This window comes from Chrysochloris asiatica, unplaced genomic scaffold (assembly GCF_000296735.1).
Source record: "Chrysochloris asiatica unplaced genomic scaffold, ChrAsi1.0 scaffold00028, whole genome shotgun sequence".
NCBI classification, from domain to species: Eukaryota; Metazoa; Chordata; class Mammalia; order Afrosoricida; family Chrysochloridae; genus Chrysochloris; species Chrysochloris asiatica.
Window position 1 is genome coordinate 2,583,409 of NW_006408546.1, and position 26,424 is coordinate 2,609,832.

General features: G+C 40.6%; 2 protein-coding genes across 3 annotated transcripts in view; one reads left to right on the forward strand and one right to left on the reverse strand.

The window, feature by feature from the left end:
• Positions 1-938: 938 nt before the first annotated feature.
• Positions 939-13,514, reverse strand: EAF1 (ELL associated factor 1). The gene is made up of 6 exons (XM_006840015.1): positions 13,145-13,514; positions 11,198-11,292; positions 7,291-7,427; positions 4,020-4,216; positions 2,386-2,616; positions 939-1,013 (listed from the first exon to the last, which is right to left on the reverse strand). Exons 1-6 carry the CDS (start codon positions 13,512-13,514, stop codon positions 967-969), a joined length of 1,077 nt encoding a protein of 358 aa, XP_006840078.1. The 3' UTR covers positions 939-966.
• Positions 13,515-14,896: 1,382 nt separating this feature from the next.
• The window catches only part of METTL6 (methyltransferase like 6), a 43,096-nt gene continuing 31,568 nt past the window's right edge, over positions 14,897-26,424 (forward strand). The window contains exons 1-2 of one of the 2 annotated variants that reach the window (XM_006840016.1): positions 14,897-15,162; positions 15,886-16,020. In XM_006840016.1, coding sequence (XP_006840079.1) covers positions 14,938-15,162; positions 15,886-16,020 — 360 coding nt within the window. In that variant the 5' untranslated portion in view covers positions 14,897-14,937. The remainder of the gene's footprint in view (positions 15,163-15,885; positions 16,021-26,424) is intronic. The other variant, XM_006840017.1, reaches the window with a different exon arrangement.

A 26,424-nucleotide genomic window follows, 5' to 3' on the forward strand; every position in this document is an offset into this window, starting at 1 on the left:
AACTCCTATGTAGATCTGGTGTCTGGAAACTTCCTGCTGGTTCATTTGTTCAGAGAGGATTCTTCACTTCACTTCTCTTACCCTCACTACAGCTCCCCTCCCTAAAATCCAATGAATGAAGGACACTTAGTATGGATCTATATGGAAAGAAAGCTTCAGTTTAATCAAGTCACAGAAGTCAACCTAATGGCCGCTGGTCTGATTTGCGCCCTCGGCCTCAGACATTTAGGGGCTGTCTAGATCTATATTCCAGCTGGAAGCACCCGATACTTTTGTCCCATGTAGAAGAATCTGAGGTTCCAATGTATGGAATTCTAGGGAGTAATGGGGAAAGCCAGATCTGCTAGAAAGCACCTGCTTCCCTTTCCTGTTTGTAAATGAGGGGGTGGGAGTAACAGGGTTCTAGGGTTCTGGCCAGCTGACACTCTGGAACTAAGTCTTGAAGTCCAGTTATACACAGGATTGTCAGGCAGGCTCAGGCAAAACTTCCTTACCACTTTGTGGCAACAATTTTAAATGGTTTAAAAATACTTCTCTGCTGCAGCTTGAGGTTTCTCTCCCTCCCCTAAATATCAAGAACTGTTGTTTCATTTCACTGGAGCAGACCACTTGGCCAAAGTGGTGGCTGTTGAGGTTGAAAACAGAATTGCTGGCCTGGTGAAGACAGGGCCTCTGAGTAACATTTGTCTGTGGTTTTGATGAACAATGTTAACCAAATCAGAATATAATTCTGCTAGTTCTCCTACAGAGCTACTTAAACTTGGATGAGACTGTTGAAAAAGTACATGAGAAAATCACCCGTGGCCTCTAAGTTAAGCACTGAGTATCTGAGACCTCCAGAGCCTCAAACGTCTACTATAGTCACTGCTCCACAGTGTCTTCCTCTTGGCAATGGACTCTGTGCGAAAGCAGCCCAGGTTTGCAGCGTATTTGTGCACCAGAAAGTAGATTTTGAAAGATCCAGCTCTAGTCATCGCTGTCACTGCCAGATTCACTCAACTGCAAGTCATTTCCTAAAAAAGAAAAGAGAATCAAGCCCAAAGCACATGATTTCCCCACAACTCTCTGGCTGCTCGCCTTATCTACACACAAAAGCCTTGCTGACTTAATTATGGGGAAAGTCAAAATGTACACATAAGAATCATATGGGGATCTTCTTAAAAATGTAGATTTTGATTCAGTCTATCTAGGTGAAAATGCAAATTCTCAGTACAGGGTAGAACTGGAATCAACTGTTTTGAAGCCCTGGTTTAAAATCCCTTAGAATTGTCTTATTACAATTTATATGACCCAAGTCCAAATTAATTGATTTGGGTTTTTTGGAAAGATAAGATTTTGATCCAGGTTGCCACGCAGGGGTAAAAAAGCAACTAACAACACTATTATTCTTCTGTCTTTCACATAAGGGTTTACCAAATTTGTGCAATATACTGTGATTTATTTTAGGGTTTACAAATTTTTTCCAGATGAAAATCCTGGGTTAAGCAATCCAAGTGACTAAGGTGCTGGTAGGCAGACCATCCCAATTGTGCCACACTCTCCTCTTTCTGCTCAGAAGGGAAGGAATCATTGAGTATGGACTACTTTAGCTAAGCCCTAAGGCCTCTGGCATTGTTCCAACTGTGTTTCCCGCTAGTATCTATCAGCTGGGCTAGGAAGTCAAGCAAATCACTTTCAAAATATCTCCAACCCTAAAACAAAAGTAAAAAGCAAATTTTCCATTCTAACCACCGATCTCACAATATGAAACTTACTATCTATCTCCAGCCAACTGAGAAGAGCACCAAAATGCACCCTGAATCTGGGAGCAGTGTTGAGGTCCTTCTAGTAGAACAGAGACTAGAGCAGTGGTTCTTAGATGGAGGTGACTGTGCCCCTCACGGGGCATTCTGCAATGTCTCGAGATAATTTCTGATTGACACAAATGAGAGGATGATACTACTGGCCTCAGGTGGGTAAGAGGCTAGGGAGACTCTGAAACATTTGACAATGCAAAGAGCGAGAAAGAATTATCCAACTCAATATGCCCATGGTTAGGAAACCTTAGTCTATAATACCAGTAGGATCCACTAGGTCAGCTTTCCTACATTACTGCCAAACCTCCTCTAAAGAAGTCACACAGGGGAGAACACCGATCAGGATTCCAGACATCAGTAGTTTCAGGTTTCTCCCACGCCAGAGAGGCTAGTTAAGTCCCCAAATATATGCAAATGGCACAGGTTCCCAAGTTTGGAGACGGTAAGCTCTTGGAATTGTGCAAAGGACCTGGGAGGGAGGAGTATGTGACGGCAGGGAGCACCCTCAAGTTCTGGTGGTAACTGTAGATTCAAAGAGCCCGGCTCTGTCAACCTTTATGTTCTGGCCATCAAACCAGAACACACTTACTGAGGGTGTTCATGAGCTGGTTGCTTCCTTGTGGCCGGCTGGTTCCGTTGGCCATGGGTGGCCTGCTGCTGTAGGGCTGCTGGTGGGAGGGCTGTGGAGGGGATGCCGGGCCATTGTCCTCAACGCCACTGCTGGAGCTGTCGTCATCGCTGCCTGAGGAGCTCTCAGAGTCTGAGGAGCTGCTCCCACTGCTGCTCATCTGCTCAATGATGTCAACTTCGGCCCTCAGCTCTGGGAAAAACCACACACACAGACATCAGTACAGCAGCCACTCTGAAGGCCGCACACTCCATCTCCTGTAAGCAGGGTTCTGAGGCCCTTCCAACTTTCCTGTCTCCATGGCAAAATGAAAGCCAGCAGGAAAAATGGCAGCCCCTCACTCCTCTGTTGGTATGCCTTCCTGACAGCCGTGCCCAGCAAGCACTGCATTTCTTATAGAGGTGAACCATTTCCATGTGATTAGGATACATCAAGGAACTCTGGTAGCAGAGTGGTTATCAGTTGGGCTGCTAATCTCATGGTCAGCAGTTCGAAACTACCAGCAGTTCTGTGGGAGAAAGAAGAGGCTTTCTGCTCCTATAAAGATTTATAGCCTCAGAAACCCTGTATAGGGTCGCTATGAGTCGGAACTGACTCCATGGCACATCACCACCACCACCACCAGAATACATCAAGAAACTTGTTAGATGTGCTGTTTTGTGATATTGATATTATCGTGTTGGCCTGGAACCAAATTTACATTATCTCCAACGTATGCTTGTCTTCCCCGATCTATTGCAATTTTGGATTTCATCTTTGTTTCATAAGACCTTACAAACATGAAATAAGACATCTTCTTTGATAATACCCTAACACTCACCCATCCTCTGTATGGGGGAGACAGTTGAGGGAAGCTGCTTTGTCTCACGTTTGCATCAGAGAAAGTGCAACCAAACCTCCAGGTCATTCTGGGCCAGTATCTAACTCTACTAGTGCCCTTGACCACTTTCATATCTACATACTTCATGTCAGCACCAAGCATTTACTAATGGTATTGTAAGTGGTGCCCTGGCTTAGACACTGTACTAATGTAGAAGTCAGAAACACTAGAGCACTTGTTTGAAGGCCCATCCCCATCCCACACACTTGGAATACTTTCATTTTCCAAAGCCTTAAAGTTATACATTATTGAACTTTAAATGAGATTATACGTGTTTAACTTCAGCTTCTAAGCAGAATCTTGGTGTGGCCTGGTGTGGTCCTAGTGCAGCGCTGTGGGTTAAAGCACTAGAACGCAAGTTTGGTTTGAACCACAGGGTTGGCGGTTCAAACTCACCAGCTACTCCTTGGAAACCCTATCCAGGGTCTCTATGAGTCAGAATCGACTCCACAACACTCAACAACAACAACAACAACAACAAAGGAGAATACTGTAAGAATAGTCATAACTAAAGTCATTATTCTTGGACTAACCCTGACGAATGAAGTGACAAAACTCCCTGCCCTCAGCTTCTCTGGAACCCTAAACTTTGCAGAATTTGTTTTTGATGGCAGAGAATGCCTGTCTCTCAAAGTCAACACGGAACCTCAAGCACCACAAGAACATCAACATTCTACTCCAAGTTGCTATTGTGGTTCCAAAAAATGCTCTCTACCTCTTTTGATGTCATCCAGCTGAGGTTCAGGTGAGGGATTATCTTTCAATGGAGAAGTTTTAGGTCCAACCGGAGGCTTTGTTGGGGCTCTGAATGGCATAGGTGGTGGAGGAGGCGGAGGTGGGGGCTGTGATGGTTGTGGGGGACGAGTAGGCTGCTGTTCCATTCGGGCCTGGATTTTACTGCTCCCCTCAGCTCTGAAAAGAGATACAGAAATTAATTTGGAAGAGTGAAAAACTCGAAGGGTTCTCCCATGTCCAGAGCCCTAGACCTGCTAGTCTGTAGAACTCCCTTCAACAGGTGACTGATGGCTGCATTATGTGATGAACGCTACCCTGGGGACAGAGAGGAATAAAATAGACTTGTTTCTCTCAAGAGCTCACGTTTTATAAGACAGCAGGTAAAAGATAAAGCAGGTTTTTAGGATGCAATGGATTATGACAACTCATTTTACTCACTGAAAATGACTTTTCTTCTTTGCAATACAGGGTTACAATCACATGTACATTTCCTAAATGAAATTAGCTCCTGGAACACTAACTAATTTGTAAATTCAAGCAGAGAGTATCACCTCAAATTCAGAAAATTTTATCTATTAAAATGTACTTTTGTAAATGGACTAGCCCAGCACACACACCACCTAGGGAGTTTATGAAAATGTGGGCTCTTACGTGGAAGGCCCTGAGATTTTGTGTTTCCAGTAAGATACCACCAGATGATGGGGTCCTGCTGGTCCCCAGATGACTACAGAGTAAGAGAAGAGACCACAACAACCAAGTATTGGAGAAATCGCAGTGGCTCCTTGGGGCTCCCTGGAGATAATGATACCCAGGGCAGGAGTCAGAGGTCTGGGTTAGACATCAATTGCACTACTAGGATTTAGCAAAATCATAACCTCTGAATCCTTCATCTTGACTGTTCTATTGTAAGAGAAATGAATTATGCTTGTAAAAAAATAATGAAGTGGAAACATGTTACATATGTATAGTTACAATGTAAAACTATGAGGAAAAAAAAGTTAGTGTAAAGATAATGCACCAGTACATAAGCATTGCTCCACACCAATATACAGGTATTGGTTCCGACTCATAGAGACAATGTATAGGGTTTCTGGGGCTGTAAATCTTTGCGGGAGAAGAAAGCCTCATCTTTCTCCTGTGGAGCCTCTGGAGGGGCTCAAACCACTGGCCTTGTGGTTTGTAGTCCAATGCCTATCTATAGAGCCACTACACTTCCCATATATAGGTGTTTTGTTATTGCCGTTAAGTGTTGTCGAGTCAGTTCAGACCCATAGCAACCCTGTATAGGGTTTCCAAGAAGCGGATAGTGGGTTTGAATCACCGACCTTGTGATTCAAACTGACCTTGCAGTCCAGTGCATTATCCTGCAGTGCCACACCAGGACTCCACATGTAAGTGTACTACTCTTTTGATCCAACATGCTAAATTCTTAATTAAAAATGGAGGGATGAATATTTACTTCAGTTATTAAATCTTCATAAACTAGCTCTATTAAAATATTTAAATGACTGGATTAATGAATATTTTATATCTAATTTAGTAGGGAGGTACTGAACACAAAATTAGAGGGTATATCATGTTATATAAAGAGATGCTTAAATTAACAACAAAAAAAACCAAAAACCCACTGCCATTGCATCAATTTCGACTCTTAAGAAACCTGAGAAATGTTTTGTTTTGTTTTTATGAGAAGCACCTTTCAACAAGTAACTTGTAAAAATTTGGAATGATAATGCATGCAAAATATCTAGTACAGTGCCTAGCATAGGATAATTGCTCAATAAGTAGCTATTTTTATTTTTTGTGGAATGAGTAAATGAAGAAAAATGGCTTAAGGAGACACAGACAAAAAAAAAAAAAATCAGGCTTAAAACCATTCCTTACAGTAATCACTGTATTATAATGTTACAATAGAAATACTTGTTTACTTCTAATTATAGGCTGAATTTCTACTTTCAAACAAAATCTGACTTTAAACCAGACATAGAATGCCTGATGAATTATATAGTAAAGACAGTTCACTATTCAAGAAAATAAGCAAAGCTTTGTTTTGGTATTACAGTGGTCTTCAATGTATTTTGTTAAAAAAACAAAAACAAAAACATGTTTTCACCCTAATAAAGAATGTATTCTTCAATGATTATTTTCTAGTTAGAAGTCTGCGAATTTCACATTTCCAATACCAAGTGTCACTGGGTCGCTTCTGACTTATGGTGACACCCTGTGTTATCAGTGAAGATCTGCACTCCAGAGGGTTCTGAATGGCTGTCATCTTACAAAAAGCTCCCTGGGTGGTGCAGATGGTTTCTGTAAGATACACACTGGCTAGTAACCAGGGGTCGGCTGTTCAAATGTACCAGCTGCAAGGCACGAGAAACATGAGGCTTTCTGCTTCCATAGACATTTACAGCCCTGGAAACCCTGTACAGGGTTGCTATGAGCAACTTGATGATGGCAGTGAGTACTAACCTAAAAGTAGGCAGTTCCAACCCACTCAGATTTAAAGAAAGGTGTCGTGAGCTACTTCTGGAAAGATCATAGCCCTGAAAACACTATGGAGCATTTCTACTTTGTAACACAAGGGATGGTGGGAGTTGGAATGGACTCGACAGCAACCGGCTTGGTTTCAGTTGTTTCAATCCAATGGAGGTTGATCCCCAGCTCTTTCTTATAGTGTTGCAGGGTGGATTCAAACTGCCAGCTTTTCAGTTGACTGTTGATGCTGTTATTGTTAAGTGCCACTGAGACAGTTCCAGCTCATAGTGACCCTGTGTAGGATTTCTGAGGATTGGATGGTGTGTTTGAATAGTCCACCTTGTGGTTCAAACTGATCTTGCAGTCCAGAGCTTATCCTATAGTGCCACACCAGTTGGTAGCCAAATGCAAACTATTTGCTCCAAATAAAAAATATGTTCTTCAATTATTTTATAAGTCTGCAAAGTTAATTCTTACCCTTTTAGGTGGTTAAATCTTACCCTTTAGATGGTACTACATGAACAATCGTGAAATGGGTTTAATTATAAACTATATCCCTTACCCGAACAGCTATAAACAGTTCCCACAGCCCACTCTTAAAAACAGCTTTTTATTGCGTTTGAAGATACATTTTACTGATTGTCTTAGATTATGTAGCTGGAGTGTTGATAGAGTACCTCCTAAGAGTAAGCAGAACACCATGTCCTTATATAACTAAATAGATGATATAAATGTATAGAAATATCACAGACGTCTGTGTCCAGTTATTCACATACCTTGTTTTCTTGACCTGAATGCTGCTACTGAGTTTTTCCAGCACATATTCACCAGTGTCATGATTAATAATGAGCACACAGTCTTTCTGATAAGGCCGCTTATTCCCTTTGAACACAGTCATTGGTGGTGTGGATCCCTATTTACCACAAAAGTAAGAGATGATCAACTAAAACACAGGTGAAACATAGCATTTATAAATATTAAAACTGCATTTACTTTCTGATGATGGCTTTTATTGAAAATACTCAAAAAGATCAGAAGAAACTGATTTCTATTTTAACTCTTCTTGATTTCCCAGGTAAAAAAAAAGGAGACAGGATATAGAAAGAATCATGTTGGTGCAACTGGTTCTACGAAATCAAGAAAGGTAACGTAAATACTTTGAATTATTGGACATTTTCTGGGGATTGGGAAAATGTTACAAATAATAGAAAAGTGTGAGCTAAGAAAAATAAATTAGCTATTACTTGGATTCACACGGAAAACTTGTCACTGTGGGAGTGATCACCATAAGATGGGGCTGTTCAGAATGTTTGTGAAAAAATAGAAAGATAATGGATTATTTTTCCCCCATGAACTTTTTGAAGCTCATGTTCCCTTGTAATTTGAAGAGTATGGTGTTTCTCACTCATGCTAAGTAGCTAAAAAGAGCATCCTCTAAGGGCTGGTCATTATCCTGAGGGTTATTACTGATTGTACAGCAGCATGAAGCACTGCCCAGTCCTGCACTCTCCTCACTATCATTATGTTTGAGCCCATTGTTGCAGCCACCGTGTAAATCCATTTCATTGAGAATCTCCCCCTTTTTCACTGACCCTCTACTTTACCAAGCATGATGTCCTTCTCCAGGGGCTGGTCCCTCCTGAGAACATGTCCAAAGTATGTGAGATGAAGTTTCATCTTGCCCACTTGTAAGGAGCAAACAAGAGAGATCTGTTTGTCCTTCTGGCAGTCCATGATATATTCAGTACTCATAACCAACACCATAATTCAAAGGCATCAATTCTTCAGTCTTCCATTTTTACAGTCCATACATATGACATGACTGAAAATACCATTCCATGTGTCAAGCATACATTAATTGTCAAGGTAACATTTTTGCTTCCTAACAGTTTAAAGAGGTCTTTTGCAACAAATTTGCTCAAATGCTTTGATTTCTTTACTCCTGCTTCCCCCATGAGCGTTGATTGTGGATCTAAGTAAAATGAAATCCTTGACAACATCAATCTATCTCCATTTATCATGATGTTGCTTATTGGTCTAATTGTGAGGACTGTTGTTTTCTTTTTGTTGAGGTGTAATCCATACTGAAGTAGTCTTTGATCTTCATCAAGTCCTCTTCACCTTCAGTCAGCAAGTTGTGTCATTTACATATTGTAGGTTGTTACTAAGTCTTCTTCCAATCCTAATGTACTCTTCTTCATATAGTGTAGCTTCTTAGATTATTTTCTCAAGTAACACAATGAATAAGTATGGTTAAAGGATACAACCCTGACACATACCTTTCCTGATTTTAAACCATGCAGTATCTATCCCTTTGTTCTGTCTGAACAAATGCCTCTAGGTCTATGTACAGGTTCCATGGTAACACAATTAAGTGTTCTAGAATTTCCATTCAATGTTATCCATAGTTAGTTATAATCAATAGTCAATTGCATTTGCATAGTCAGTAAAACATAAGTAAACATCTCTCTGGAGTCCTGGCGTGGTATTATAGGATAAGCACTGGACTGCTAACCAAAGGTTGGTGCTTCAACCTCACCAGCTGTTCTCTGGAAACCTTATACAGGGTCACTATGAGGTGGAATCAATTTGATAGCACTTAACAACAAACATCTTTCTGGTATTCTCTGCTTTCCAGCCAAGATCCATTTGATAACAACAATGATATCTCTTGCTAAATGCCCTCTTTTGAATCCAGCTTGAATTTGTTTCCTGTCAATGTACTGCTGCATCTCTTTTTGATAAATCTTTGGCGTAATTTCTCTTGTATGTAATATTAATCATGTTGCTTGATATTCTCCATATCCTTTGGATAACCTCTCTTTTGAAATGGGCACAAATATGGATTCTAGTCTGTTGGCCAGGTGTTTGCCTTCCCAACTTCTTTGCGTAGACGACTATTGTTATGTGCCATAGAGTTAGTTCTGACTCATAACGACCCAGTATAGGGCTTCTCAAGAGCTGCTAGTGGGTTTGAACTGCAGACCTTTTGGTTAGCAGTCCAGTGCTTAACTCTCCACAGACTGTTGTTGTTAGGTGCCATCGAGTCAATACCGACTCACAGCGACCTTATGCACAGCAGAACGAAACACTGCCCGATCCTGGGCCAACTTCACTACTGTTACCACACTTGAGTCCATCGATGCTGCTACATATGTATAGACTAGCAAAGAGTAAATACATCATGTCACTCACCTGCCTAAACCCTTCAATTGCTCTAAGCCAAAACCCAAAATCCTGAAAGCAGCTACCTGGTCCTTCCTAAGTTCTCTCCCTGCACCAATCACCCCTAGGCCTTGTGGATGCCAGAGTTGAAGGCAGCTGGTCTCTCCCATCTCCAAGTTCCTCCTTGCCTAGCTAGGGCTTTGACAAAAACTCATCTACTGCCTGCAACATCCCCTCTCTCTCCCTCACTTTAATTGCCCAACCTTCAGATCTACTCAAAGGTTACCTCCTTAGGGATGTCTTCCCAGACTATTTACAATAAGTGGTATTTTTTCTTGTATTTATTTAAACTCCAAATCATAACGCCAAAGGGCGAAAAACGTTTGTTTACAATTGTTTTCCCAGCCCTAGTGCTGAGCCAGGAACACAGTACGAGTCCAATATTTGTTTAATACTGAATACAGAAGAGACTCTCTTGTTTAGAATCAAGAACAGCTTAACTCCTTGACTTCTTATTTACACAGTAAAAAATTCACAATGGGAAGAGACCTTGGGGATCTTTTATCCAACCCCTTCATTTTACATTTGGGAAACTAAGGTCCAAAGGGAGGTGATGTAACTTGCTCCAGGCAACAAGTAATGAAACAGAATCGCAAGCAAATAATTGTTCTCCAGTGCAAAGCATTCCACGTCTTGCAGTTGTCAGCTACCAAGAACTTATCTTCCAGCACAGGGCTACAGCATGCAATAACACAGGTTCATTAAGAGCATTTTCTCTGATCCTTCAGGTTCAGGCAGTTTCACAAAGCCTTTCTCTTCAAGGGTTCTCAAGCCCGCTTTCAACTGGGTTCCTCATCCTTCAAAGCAGCTCACGGCCTGGATCTCTGCTTAAGTCTGAGGCTATGAGCCTGGTCCCAAGTCAGATACCTAAAAGACATCAGCCTGGCTCCAGCACACCTAAATTTCCAGCTTGACTGCCTTGTACTCCTACACAGGGCCTTAGGACTTCTCTTCTGTGTTGCCTAGAAGAAAGCTCACTTGCTCACTAACTCAACTCACTGCCATCAAGTCAATTCGATTCACATTGACCCTGTACAGGGTTTCTAAGACTATAAATCTTTATGGGAGCAGACTGCCTCATCTTTCTCCCACAGAGCTGCTGGTGGATTTAACTGCTGACCTTGTGGTTAGCAGAACAGGGTTTATCCTACAGCACCATCAGTCTTCCTTAGAAGAAAGTTATGCATGTGTAATGAGATTAGGTGTCCAGAGACGAACATCATTCACTTTGCAGCAGATTGGGAGGGGTGGAAGGAGGAACTGGGTGCCAAAAAATCATTTAAATCAAGCACTTGGAAGCATGAATCTAATCCCCCACCCCTCTAAATTCCTTTCCCTTTATGTTGGCATTTGAAAAATCTCAAAATTTATTAAGAGCAGGAAATTAAAATTATAACAAAATATAAGGATTCACTGTGATCCTCTATTTACAAAACAACAACAGTGGAGTAAACTTACGGGGATATGTGGCAGTGTAATTGTGACTTCATCTCCTTTGCCAACCTGAAGCTCTCCTTCACAGGAAGTGTCTATAGATGCTGGCTTAAAATCATCTAAATGGAAAGGAAAAAGCATTTATCTACTAAATTACTTATACTAAGGGCTTCCAGTGCATTCTTGTGTAAGGATTTTTCTATAACTACTCAGACAAATAAATGCAGATAAAAGTAATTCTGAGATTCTATTTCATTACTACTACAGTGAACCCCTATGGACAGATTCAATAGTTACCAATGCAGGGGTAATCTTATTTTATTTACAGCGCCACATACTTTTACTCCCACCCCTTTTGGATTATTTGAAGAAAAAAGTTAGAATTTAAACGACATTTTACTAAGCAAAGTTACTCCCTTCTCCTAAGAGATAGATGGACATTAATGCTGCATTACTGGGCACTTTTCTCGGGTTGCTGGGATCCAAAGCAACAGATCATATGAAAGAGACTCTGCGATTGTAAAGCCCTATACAAACATCCCAACTGATTTCATTCTACACAGGAACTGTCAAAATTCGGATTTGCCACACTCAAACTCCACAGCTTTGACAAAGATATTATTGACAATCCAAAGACGTCCAAAGATAGCTGAACTATCTCCAAAAGTTATCCTGCATACATTTTGGAATTGCAGTTTAAGTATAACATGAATAGCCATCTTAACTCCTTTTTACTACATACCTACCTCACACTGCAGGGCAAGTGATTAAGAATCGGTTCATTTAAATCCCACATTCCCCTTTACTCCGTGAAAACATCAACTTAGTAAACTGTTCAGGAACTGCACCTGCTGTCAGTAGGAAAGCAGAGTAATGGCAAATGACCACATAAAGATGGAACTTCATTGTCTACCACGCCCTCTTCCTCTGTGTTGAGTCACGTTTGTTAGCGCCTCTGACAAAAACAAGTCTTAGCACTACCAAGACGGGAAACCAGGAGCCTATGAATCACAGAGGGACGCTCAGTCAGCCAATTTCTAAAACCAAATCTTGACTCAGGACTTAACGTGGCAGCATACTCCCTCCACAGAGTCTATAATCACGTAGAAAAAAAGACGATCCTGCGTAATGACTATTTTGACATTTATACCCATGCTGTCTTCTGTTTCCAAACATTGATCAACCTATACCAGGCTCACACGTTCTAAGTTCTAATTTTATTCGTCACCCACAAAGCACTTGATACAGAGGAAAAGTCATTGTTGGTGACCTCAAAACGCATCAAAGTCAAACGCGGCACGAAAAGCTGCAAGAGGAGGGCACCGATGGGGTGCGGAGAGGATGCAGATCTTTGGGGCAGTGAGAAGAAGAGGAGCCGGGTCAGGGTGTCCAGAACCAAGACGGGAGAGGAAAACGGGAGAAGAGAATGGAGAGAGAAGGCGGAGAGGGGATGCGGGTCATAAACGCGCCAAACCGAACCAAACCCACAGCCATCGATAGTTGACTCTGACTCATAATGACCCTAGCTAGCTAGAGAGGTGGTAGGGTTTTCCAGGCTGAAAATCTCCACCGGAGCTGACTGCCTCGTAAACCGGCAGTCCTTTACAAAACGTGAACACTCTAGGTGGGAGAATCAGAAACAGGAGAGGATTAGAGAGAACTGGGGTCTGATGTCTGGCCACAGTCTTTCGGGAATGGAGAGAGGAGAGTTGTGACTTAAAGGTTGGGCACAGAGATGAAAAGACAAAAAGGTCTACGATGTTCGGAGGAAGAGTTCGGGACTACGAGGCAGAAGGATGGTTGGTAATAAGGAAGGGTTTGGTTTGGGAAGAGTGAATCGGGAAAAAGAAAAAAGCCAAAGTCCCGCAGGATGTGGGGGTAAGAGAAGACGCAGTGGTTTCCCTGGACTTTTGGAGGCCAAGCAAGAGAAACTGGGGAAGCCGAAGGTGGTCGTGGGGAGAGCTGACTTACAGCGAATGGTGTGAAAGGAAGCCCGCGGTCGCTTCTCGAAGCTCTCCCCGAGCCGCAGGCAGTGCTCCTCGCGATCCAGCAGCGGGTTCACGGTCCCGTTCATGGCCCCGCGCGGGCCTATCGCCTGGCCCGGCGCTCTCCTGGAGCGGCCGCGACCCGAGCTTCCGGCGCCGGCGTCCGGGAGAGCGGTGCTCCCGGGACACCACTCCGGAGAGCAAGAAGAGTTAAGCCGGCGCCCACCAGGGGCCGGAACCAAGTCCCCTCCTCCGCGTCGGGGAGGAGGAAAACTCTGAGGAAGTGAGGTCGAGGGACTTCCGGCGTCGAGGAGGGGCTTCCGGGTTCGTGGCGGAAGTCGCGGGGGTGGTACCATGGCAAAAGACTTCTTTGCAGAGACTCCCAGGTTCCAGGGCTCCGAAGTTGTAGCGTCCAATCTCTAGGTTCCCCGCTGCTGCTCCCAAATTCTGCTTCTGAGGGCTGGGCTTGGTTAAGGGGTGAGTACATCAGGCCCTGCCCCTACAGGTGAATTAGGAACGAATAAAGATGAGTCCCAGAGCACGGCGGACTGGCCTGTGCTCTGCAGACCCTAGGGCTCCGCAGGGGCCTAGTTTATCCAGAGTGTTCTCAGAGAGACACTAAGGAAGCCCCTCCCCCCCAACTCCCCATCAGACGTCATAAATCTTTTCGTGACTTTAGCACCCTGATGGGGTGTGAAGGCTTCAGTCCCTGGGAAGCGAATCCTCACTGGTTCACACGACAGCCTCTTGTAAGTGCAGTCAGGGACTCAGGCCACCCAGGCTTAGCTCCTACGCCCCCGGCAAAACCGAGTCTTTTATCTTGCAGACTTTGAGAAAGATGACCTCACTTCGGTGTGGCAGGTGTCCATTCTAATCCTGTTCGTGCACTGTGATTGTTTTTAAATTGTTCCCTTCACGGACAATGAAAAATAATGAGCATTTTCTTCCCAAGGTTTCTCACTTATGTTTTGGAAGTTCCTTTTTCTAAATTATAAAGGCTTGTGGTATTAGTTTTGAATGTAAGCCCTCTTAAATTAGGGACTGTGTCTTAGTCTTTGCTAGGGATTAAATGGGATCCCCCAAAGTAAGTGGTGGAATCCTTTTATGCCTGTGGAGGAGCTCTGCTAAATGAACAGCCAGTGCTTGGAACCCACCAACCACTCCACAGGAGAAAGATGTCAGTCTGTTTCTGTAAAGATTGTTACTAAATTCCTTGAGTTGGTTTTGACTCATAGCAACCACTGACCTTGCAGTTTAAACTGCATTATCCCACAGTAAAGATAACCTTGGAAACCTATAGAACAGTTTACTCTTGTGTAGAGTCGCCTCTTGTGAGTTGGAATCTCCTCAATGGCAGTGGATTTTTATGCCATTGGATGTAATTCCTTTTGGGAATATGATTTTTTTAGTTACGGTAATAAGACCCTATCAGTGTAAGGTGTGCCCTAATTCTCATCACTGAGTTCTAAGAATTGGGGATACTACAACAAGCAAGTGGTAGATGCCATTGTGACCTCTCCTGTAGCAGGCAGAATTTTGTGGAGAGTCAACATTAGGTAAATGTTTAATGAATTGAACCTAACGTCTTCAGAAACTTGAAACACTAACCAGAATCTGATTATTTTTTGTACAAAAACAGTCCATTCTGCCTGAGACTCAAATCTGACATGGTGAAACACAGCTGAGACGTTAAATCCACAGTGTTAGTATGAATTTTTTGGACTGTAAATGCATGGAGATTCTTCAGCAGGGCTAAGTGCAGGACTGTTACCTTCTGAGATGGCATCTCTGCAAAGGAAAGGACTACAAGTAAGGATTCTCAGCTCTGAAGAAGATGAGAAACTCAAAAGAGACCAAACTTTGGTGTCTGATTTTAAACAGCAAAAACTGGAAAAAGAAGCTCAGAAGAATTGGGACCTTTTTTACAAAAGAAATAGTACTAATTTCTTCAAAGATAGACACTGGACCACCAGAGAGTTTGAGGAGCTAAGATCATGTAGAGAGGTAAGCTTTTGCATCTTATTGGAGTTCTTCTCCATTTTAAATGTATAGAAAGGGATGTTTTATTTGATTCCTATGAAGAATGTGAAGCAGAGAATTTATGAAGCTTATTAAAATGCTTTATACATTGAAAGAGAAACATTGTTTGGTGTCAAGTAGTTTCAGCAGTTTCTGGGATGTATAAACACAGGAGAAGGAACTTTAATAGGCATTTTCTATTTAAAGTTATACTGAAAATTATAAACATATAATTCATAGAGTGACATCAGTGTCAGATTAAGAATAATGGTCAATGTTAATGAACATTTACCATGGCCCTTTTCTAAGGACCTTATATATGTTCTCTAATTTATGCCTTACAATAACTCTGTAAAGTAGGTATTATAATCCCCACTTGTAGATGAAATTGAGACACAAAAATGCTTAAGTGCTTTGCTCAAGACTAGAGATGGGGGCAGGGGAGGGGGAAGTGGGGAATGGATGAGCTGGGATTTGAATGTAGGCAAGTTAGCTCCAGAGTCTGTTCTATTAGTCATTATGCTGTTCTTAATTCCACGCTAAACTATGCAGTATTTGAATCGTGTGATGGCAAGTGAGGCACCAGTAATATCTTTTGATTATTAGTGCACTTGTTTATTGTCCACCCTGCGTGCAGACCTGTCTCTTATGTTTGTTTCTTTACTATGCACGTGGTAATGTGTTATAACTTTGACTTCTCTTCCCCAGTTTGCAGATCAAAAATTGACTATGCTGGAAGCTGGTTGTGGGGTTGGGAACTGTTTATTTCCACTTTTAGAAGAAGATCTGAACATTTTTGCCTATGCCTGTGATTTTTCTCCAAGAGCAGTGGAGTTTGTTAAGGTTGGTGCACCATCCACATATTCTGTTATGCTTCTGTGTAGACTTTTTTGCCCTGTCTATACCCATTTCCCCAATTCCAGTTCTCTCCTCTAGAGCCAGCCAGGTTTGGACTTTAATTTTCCTGTTTCTGTAAGTTATATGTACATATAGGAGCACAGCTTCATTCAGGAAGCAATAATATTTGGTAATCTCACTATTAGTAATGCTAGTTTGGGTCAATGGATTAAGGTCATTACTGCCTGATGCCTATTTTATAAAAATATTAACCTAGATATAAGAAATATGTGGGCTACTTTGGCAACGTGCAAGTATCCAGTTCCTCATCAGTTTTTACAGTTTTAGCACCTTTTTGACTATTTAAAAAAAAAGGGCAACACATTGTACTTTTCATGTTACTACATATAAATCTACATTTTAAGAATTTGCCTATTATAATATTCCATAGGGGAGCGTGGTGACTTTGTAGTATAAGCACCGGACTGTAAACTACAAGGTTACTGGTTCAAGCCCACCAGCCGCTCAGTGGGAGAAAGATGAGGGTTTCAGCTTCTGCAAAGGTTAACAGCCTTGGAAACCCTATATAGGGTTGCTGTGAGTCGGAACCAACTTAGTGGCACTTAACAACAACGGTATTCTATAGAATGGGTGTGCCATACTCCATACTCCATTAAACACTTACCTTATTGATATTTATTTAAATTATTTCTAACTTTTTGCTCTTACATACAGTACTAATAGGGTAGGGGGCATGGTGGCTTTGAAGGATAAACACTGGATTGCGAACCACAGAGTCAGCGATTCAAGCCTGAGTCCACCAGCCACTCCTAGGGAGAAAGAAGAGGCTTTCTGTTCCCACAAAGAATTACAGCCTTAGAAACCCTACCCAGGATTGCTATGAGTCAGAACTGACTCGACAGCGTTCAACAACAATAGCAACACTTATATGAAGACCTTGTCATATATAAGTATTGGTTTTACTTCTGTTCTGAATGGCTTTAAATAACAAATTCAACAAATAGTAAGAGTCAGTTTGCCAGTCACTGTTCTAAACACTGAGATTTGTTGTCGTTAGTGCCATCGAGTCGGTACTGACTCATAGAGACCTTATGCGCAACCGAACAAAACAGTTCCTGGCCCTGTGCCAACCTCATGTCATCGCTACTCTTGAGCCCATTGCTGCTGCCACTGCGCCAGTCCATCTCGTTGTGGGTCTTTCTTTTTTACTGACCCTCCACTTTACCTACCATGATGTCCTTCTCCAGGGAATGAGCCCTAGTGACAATATTTCTGAAGTATGAGAAACAAAGTCAGCCCATCCTGGCTTCTAGGGAGCATACTGACTATACTTCTTCCAGCACAGCTTTGTTTATTCTTTTGACAGTCCATGGTACTTTTTTAATATTCTCCTCCAATACCATAACTCAAATGCACCAGTTCTTTTACGGTCTTCCTCGTTCATTGTCCAACTTTCACATGTATATAAAGCTATTGAAAATACCATGACTTGGGCCAGGAGCACCTTAGTCCCCAAACAGACTTCTTTGCTCTTCAACACTATAAAGAGGTTTTGTGCAGCAGATCTGCCCAGTGCAACAGGATTGATTTCTTGACTGCTGCTTCCATGAGTATTGATGACTGTTCCAAGCAAAATTAAGTCCTTGACAACTTCAATCTTTTTTTCCATTTATCATGATGTTATTTTTATTTGTCCAGTGGTGAGGATTTTTGCTTTCTTTACATTGAGGTGTAGCCCATACTGAAGGCTGTGGTTTTTTATCTTCATCAGTATATACTTTAAGTCCCCTTCGCTTTCAGCAAGCAAAGTTGTATCATCTGTGCATTGCAATTGTTAATGATCCTCCCAATGCCATGTTCTTCATATAACCCAGTTTCTCACATTTATGCTCAGCATACAGATTGAATAATTTATGGTGAAAGAATATAATCCTGGCTCACACCTTTCCTAATTTTAAAGCATTTGGTATTCATTGATTGTTTTCAAACAACTGCCTTTTGGCAGTTCCTTATGAGTACAGGTTCCTTATGAGCACAGTTAATGTTCTGAAATACTCATTCTCTGCAGTCCTCTCCATAGTTTGTCATAATCCACATAATTGAAAACCTTTGCATAGTCAGTAAAGCACAGGTAAACATCTTTCTGGTATTCTCTGCTTTCAGCCAAGATCCATTTGGAATCATCAGTGATAGCCCTCATCCTGTGTCCACATCTGAATCTGGCTTGAACATCTGGCAGTTCCCTGTCAATGTACTGTTGTAACCATTTTAAAATTATCTTTAAGAAAATTTTACTTGCATGCGATAATAATGATATTACTGATATTGTCCAATGATTTCCACATTCTGTTGGGTCACCTCTTTTGGGAATGGGCACAAATATGGACCTCTTCCATTTAATTGGTCTTCCAAATTTCTTAGCATAGATGAGTGAATGCCTCCAGTACTGCATCAGTTTGTTGAAACATTTCAATTATTGCTCCATCAGTTCATGGAATCTTCTTTCCCAAAGCCTTCAGCGCACCTTGGACTTTTTCCTTCAGTATCATTGGCTCTTGATCAAATGCTATCTCTTGAAATGAATGAACATCAATCATTTCCTTTTGTACAGTGACTCTGTGTATCCCTTCCATATTCTTTTCATGCATTTTGCATCAGTCAATAATTTGCCCAGAGAATCCTTCAATGTGGCAAGTCAAGGCTTGAATTTTTCTTCAGTTCTTTCAACTTGAGAAATGCTGAGCGTGTTCTTCCCTTTTAGTTTTCCGATTCTTGGTCCTTGCACATTTTATTATAATTTTTTATTTTGTCTTCAAGAGATATCCTGTGAAATTTTCAGTTCAGCTTTTTTACTTCCTCATTTCTTCCATTTCCTTTAACATCTCTACGCTGGAGATCAAGTTTCAGAATCTCTTCTGGCATCCATTTTGATGTTTTATATCTTTCTTGTCTTAATGAGCTTTTGCTTTCTTACTGTATGACAATCTTGATGTCATCCCACACCTCTTTTGGTCATTGGTCATTAGTACATCAAATCTTTTCTTGAGATGATTTCTGAATTCAGGTGGGGTATGCTTAAGGTCAGATTTTGGCTTTCGTGGATTTAATTTTCTTCAGCTCCAGCCAGAACTTATTCCACAGTCTACTGTTGACTTGTTTTGGCTGATGATACGGAACTTTTCCACGGTCTCTTTCCACACATGTAGTCAGTTTTATATCTGTATTCCATCTGGTGAGGTCCATGTGTATAGTTGTTTTGTGTGTTTCTTAGAAATGTATTTGCAATGAAGAAGTCATTGGTCTTGCAAAATTCTATAATGCAATCTCCAGCAATGAACAAAATAAATGAAAATTCATATCCATGTGAAGCTTACATTATAATAGTACTTTTATTCACTTATCTATTTGTCATTTTCTCCTTTTTAAGGTATATTCTTGTTTCTGTTACATAAGAGGGGACTTCAAAAAGTTCATGGAAAATGGAATTAAAAAGTAATTTAATTTTTCCATGAAATTTTTGAAGCTTCCTCATATGTTGCAAACATTGTTTACATCCCCTATCTTTAAGAATTGTTTATGGTATCCCTTTTTTTATATAGAATTTTAATTGTGATGTCAAATCTATTAGTTTTTTCCTTTTGAGGTACTTTTATCTCTTAAAGATATCTTTATATCTTTAAGATATCTTAAGAACTTTGACATAATCACCTATGAATTTTTTTATTATTTTGGCTACTACGTTTTTAAATTTGTATAATTTCACACGTTATTTCTACAAATAATTTTTTGGTCCTATTTGCTTCCTTTTGTCCTTCTGGGCTTCTAATTACATTTATATTATACCATTTGATGTTTCCCCTAGCTCTTGGGGAGTCTTGGTGTGGCGCTGTGGGTTAATGTGCTGGACTACAAAGTTGGTTTGAACTGAAAGGCTGGCAGTTTTCCAGCTGCTCCTTGGAAGTCCTTTATAGGATCGCTCTGGGTCGGAACAGACTTGACAGCACTTAACACCAACAGCTCTTGAATATTCTGTTTTGCCCTTTTTCCTTTTTGTATTTCCAGTTTGTATAATTTCTGTTATTCTGTCTTCATGTTTGATAGCATTGTGGCTCCATAGAATAAGCACTGGAAAGTGAACCACACAGTAGTTGAAAGATGAGGCTCTCTGGTAGCACAGTGGTTATGAATCGGGCTGCTAACTTCAAGGTCAGCAATTTGAAACTACCAGCTGTTCCGCAGGAGAAAGATGAAGATTTCTGCTCCTGTAAAAATTTACACCCTCAGAAACCCTGTGCAGGGTCACTATGGGTTGGAACTGACTCGACAGCACTTAACAACAACAACAGGGTTTAAAAAGCCTTAGAAACTCTGTACAGGGTCACTGTGATTTGAAATCGACTCAGCAGTGCTAAACTACAGCAAATGGAAAAAGTAGACAACATGTAAGTTTAGATAGTTAATTTCATCAGAGATGGAGATTATAAGAAACATAAAAAAAAAATTTAAAAAAGCAACAGGAGGACTTCTGACAAGATGGAGGACTATGTGGGTACACTACACAGATCCTCTACAGCAAAGATACAAGAGACCAAATGAAACAGACACATGTGAAAATCCAGCAAGTTTGAACTTGAGAGGAAAGGTTAGAGAAGTGGATTGAGTGCTTGCTGAGAATAGAAGCTAAGTAAGGATCTTTGGTATGAGTTAGGCTGCTAACCTCAAGGTCAGCAGTTCGATACTTCCAGGGTTTCTACGGGAGAAAGATGAGGCTTTCTGCTCCTGTAAAGATTTACAGCCTTGTAAACCCTATACAGGGTCACTATGGGTCAGAACCGACTCAGTGGTGCTTAATAACAACAGGGTCAATGAGGGATGGACACTGGTGGCGTGATCATCTTGTAAGTGGTTTTGGCATCAAGGTGCCTGGCAGAGCAGATTCATACAGGCTAGGGGAAAGGTGTGATCCCATCTTCCCATGCTCCCCTGGTGACTAGAGGGGTGGCCTGCTCCCATCCTCATCCAACTCCAGCACGGACCCTGCTCTCTGAGACTTCTGAGCCGAGTGGTTGGGAGCCACGTCAGTGTAAGGCAAGGGCCTGCTTTGGTGTGCCGCTTTAGTGCCTGTATTCATGCAGGCTTGGCTCTAGACTTACAGAACCCTCAGATCACCACCAGACCATCATTTAACCAGTCATCCTGCCCCAGCTACCCTGTGGTCCTAACACACACGACACCAGCTCCAACAAGGACCTCTACGAACTACTTCTGGTTTGAGTTCCCTGAACATAGATAACACAGAGGCCAATAGGAACTCCATTTAGGACCAGCATCGCTCATGTCTCATGTCACATCCCTCCTGCTTCCATCTCATGAGCTCCTTGGCTTGTAGGAACCACCTCCAGAATTTTCTCCTCTTTGTCTCCAACAGCTGAACTGTTTTGTTTTGTCTTACTTGTATTTTTTGTTTCATTGTTTTTGTTTGTTGCTTTTTTCTCCTCTTGCTACTTCTCTGTCCATTCCTTTGAATTTTACCCTATCTCCACTTTTGTTTTTCTTTTTTCCTTCTGTTCCTCATTTCCCTTATTCCTATTTTTTTTTCTTTCCATTTTGATCATTTTTAGTACTCTCCTTTTTATCTTCTTTCTCCATGGGTTTTCTAAGTTTTTTTTTTTTTTTTGATTCTTTTATTTTCTCCTATTTTTCTGTTCTATAGCTCCATTTTCCTGTCCCTCTTCTGTCTTTTTACCTATTCATAAGCATTTTTTGTTTCATTTTTTTTATTTCTTATTTTTCTTCTTTTACAGTTCTGTTTCCCTATCCTTCTTTGTCTTTTTACTATATGTTTTCTTTGCATTGCTACCTGTTTTTACTTCTTTTTTCTATCTGTTGTTTTCTAATGAAGAAAAAGAGAGTGTGGCTCAAACAAATGACCAAGATGTACAGCCAGAAAACATCTTCGAGTAAGAAAATATAATGGAGCTAATTGAAAAATAACTCAAAAGAATGATGTTTAAGTACCTTCAAAGGATAGACAGATAGAGGAAAGCAAGGAGAACACAGAAAAAACTTTAGAAGAAGTCAAGAAAACATTGCAAGAACAAACAAAATAAATGCAAATTTTGAGACAATACGAAACTTTGCATTAGAAATCTAGAACATTAATTCTAAGATTTCAGAAATGGACAATACATTGAAAGGGCAAAGAAGTTGATTTGAAGCAACAGAAGTTGATTTGAAACAACAGAAGCCTAAATTAGTGAGCTTGAGGATAAATCTGTCAATACTAGTATTCTAGAAAAACAATCAGAAAAATGAATGAAAAAATCTGAAGAAAGCCTAAGTTAATGTGGACACTATGAAGAGGAACACCTTATAAGTGATTAGATTTCTAGAAAAGGAAGAGAATAAAAAGCACAGAGAAATTGTTTTAGAGTTGTTGGAAGAAAACTTCCCTATTACCATGAAAGACGAGAAGATAAACATACAGGAAATGAAATGAATCCCAAAAAGAATAGATCTCAAAAAGAAAACACCAAGACATATTATAGTCATTTTCCAAAACCAAAAACTAGGAAAGAATCCTGAGAGCAGCTCAGGAAAAACAAGAAGTTACCTACAAAGGAAAGCCAATCAGACTTAGCTCTGATTTCTCAGCAGAAACCATATAGACAAGAAGGCAATGGGATGACATATACAAAACTGAAAGAAAAATTTGCTAATCAAGAATCATATACCCAGAGAACCTTCTGAGGGGGACATTCCCACTAGAAAGGACAAGCAGACCAGCTTGAAACAGCTAACAGCAATACAGGATACATCTTCAAAGAAATATCAGTAGGAAAAAGCCAAAACAAAAGTGGCAGTATGATTGGCTAATACAAGAACAAGCAAGTTGTTCGCCGGGGAGCCATCAAGGCAAGCAACCAAGTCCTTTCAGGACAAATTCCCCCTCCAAGACTGAAACTCAAAGGGAACACATGAGCAGGCGTGTAAGCTTGCTTGTAACCATGTTGGTCTGTTGGTGAGTGAAAGGAGGGGGAAAGGCAGCAATGAAATGGGCTGAGTTCATCCACGTTCCATAGACTCCTGTTGACCTGGAAATAAGAGAGAGAAAAGGAAGGGCTTGTTGGTCTAAAGTGTAGTGAGACTGGGGACACCTGAGCCCATGGACAAGGACATAGCCACAGAGCGCGAGAGCTGAGAGTGAAGCATCCAGCTGATATGAAGTGAGGGGAGATGCACAAGAACACCCAGAGTTGCAGATAGTACCCATTTGACCTTATTTAAAAACAACAAATCAAAAAAAAGCTTTTGATAAAGGAAACAAGTAATATGGCTACCATTTGATGAACCTGACCTATACTTATGGATGTAGTAGCTCAAAATACCAACAGAGAGGAAAGGAGCCTTCACATTCAAAATCAATAATATCCCCTCTGTATACAAGGTAGATAGGGACGGACAACTTTGGCAACGGCTACCAAAAAATGAGGGGGCAATAAAGGCGTGAAGTGACTGGCTTACAAGTTTTCAGGAGGGAGTTTGTGTACAGGGGAAGGTAGAGTTCCTACTGAAAATCTTCATCTTGTCTAGGCGGGTCTGGTGAAAAGAGATGGGGTAAGATTCTTATCATTCAGTAGTGGATAACTGTTACCATGACTAATTATGACTGTCACAACTGTAAAAGATAGAACTTTTGTAACAAAAATGAGGAAGTAGTTAATCTTACAGTCCAGGGACAGAGGACCCTAGGACCATTGAGGGAGAAGAGCACAAACAGAGTGTGGGGCCCTGTCTAGGGAAGCAGCAACACCATAGGTGGAGATAGAGATGAGGACATGGAGAAAGGGAGCAGCCGAGGACTGGACTCATGGAAAGAGAATGACTGGGTGTTGGCGGCCAGGAGGCAGGCTTGCAGAATGTGCCCTTTGGTTGTGTAAATTATATATTCCTGAGTGTTTCTGTTTACATCCCCCACCCCTAAAAACAAAACAAAATGTAATGGAAGCAAATAATGTTGAATGATGATGCACAGATGAGATTGTAATCATTGCAATGAAATGATGGTATAAACTGATGTTCTCCCATGTAAACTGTCACTCAGTTCACAATAAAAACTTAACAACAATAAAAGAAGCATCATATACCCAGCAAAGTTGTTCCTCAAATATGATAGCAAAATTATGACATTTCCTGATAAACAAAGGAATTTGTAATAACCAGACCAACTTTACAAAAAATTCTAATTCAATCCAGATATAAAAGCAATTGTAGTAAATCAAACCTACAAGACTGAAAATGGGGAATCAGATATCAATTTTATAATGAAGTCAACTACAAAGCAAAATGAGGGAATGGTGTAGATACAGAACTTCCAAATGACAACAAGGAAGTCAAGTAGATTTCAAGATACAACAGACTTTTAAATAGGAAAAAATTTCAGTAAGTTACAGAATAACCTGTAATTTACCCTGAGATTTAATATATCTGCACATCAAAATAAAAAAGGAAAATCAGAAAGATTTAGTAAACATTAACACAACAGAAATGAAAACCCACAAGCAAAACGAACTTGATGTAGACAATTATGTGGAACAAAGAAACCAGCAGCTCCACAAAACAAAACTAAAACAAAAAACAAAAAACACACAGCAGATAACAGCCATCAATTCATACCTATCGATATTTACACAGCATGTAAGTGGATTACACACACCAGTTACTAGATAGAGCAGAATCAGTAAGAAAACAGGATCCTCTGAGATGTGGTCTAAAAGAGAGAAATCAAAAAGATGAAGACAGCCTAAATGTTCATCAGCAAAAGAATGGCTAAACAAACTTTGGTACATAACACATAATGGAATGCTATGCAACATTGAAGAATAATGATGAATCTGCAAAACACCTCACAACCTGATTGAACCTTGAGGACATTATGCTGAATGTAATTAGTTAATCACAAAAAGACAAATGTTGTATGAAACCAGTGTTGTAAAAGTTAAAAAGTTTTCTTAAAAGAAAACAATCAATAGTGTTTACCAGGGAGAGGGGAGATAGGAAAGTATTCACAAGCTAGAGGGTAGACATAGTAACAAGTGTGATAGGACAGGAAGTATCCAACAAGAGGAAGGTAGCAGAAGAAAGATGAAGATAACAAGACATAGGAAGGAATGGAATAATTACAGTGAATGGAGTAAATACCGTAAACTGATGGCACATCGAGGAGATTGCAATCAGTGTAATGAAGTCAAGTATCTTGATGTTGTTGAATATAAAACTGATGATCTGTTCTGTAAGCCTTTACTCAGTTTACAAAAAGTTGAAAAAAAACCCACCTTCCTTGATCTCCATGACTGGCTTGCATCCCTCCCCCTTATTAACTTTCTTAGCACAATGTTGCATATCTTCTTGTAAATGTCACAATTGTAATTTTACATATTTTTGTGTGTCATTCTTTGGTTATTAATATTTACTTTCTTTATTAAAATGAAAGATCCTTGAAAAAAAACCAAAAAAACCACAGAAATGTATGCTTGATATATACCGTATGTCTAGGGAAGAATTGGTGAACGAAGATTGTTGTTAAGTGCCATTGAGTAATTTCCAGCTCAGCAACCCTGCATAGTGGATTTGAATCCTTGACCTTGTGGTTAACAGTCTAGTGCTTATCCTACAGCACTCCACCAGGACGCCACGTTTTTCATTAGAGTCTTTAATATATTGATATATTTAATATATTATGTTTATTATATCAATTTATTATATAATATTAGTATATTGATATGTTGATTTATTATAATTAATATTTAATATATTAATCAGTGACGTTAGATGTCTGTTGTGATAGCTGTGTTGTAGTTGAGTCTGGTTGTGGTGATTGTGTTTTCTCCTCAGACTTTTTCCTTGTTTTTTCCTATGTTGTTAGTGCTGTCAAGTCGGTTCCGACTCGTAGCAATCCTGTATAGGGTTTCCAAGGCTGTAAATCTTTGTGGGAATGGAAAGCCTCATCTTTTTCGTGGAGCAGCTGGTGCACTGGAACCACCAACTGTGTGGTTTGCAATGCAGTGATTATCCTCTAGATTCACTGTGCTCCCACCTTGTGAGACAGCTGAAACTGTTTTTGCTGAAAGCCTGACATGTTACATAATGTTGTGGATATGAAAATAATTAGCATAGTGCTTACAAATTGGGCTGTGAACCTCAGGCTCAGCAGTTCGAAGCTACTAGCTTTTCCGCGGGAGAAAGACGAGGCTTTCTGCTCCTGTAAAGAATTACAGCCTTGGAAACCCTGTACAGGGTCGCTATGAGTCGAAACCGACTCCACGGCACACTACAACAACATTATTGTTAAGTGTTAAGTCGGTTCTCACTCATAGTGAGCCCTGTATA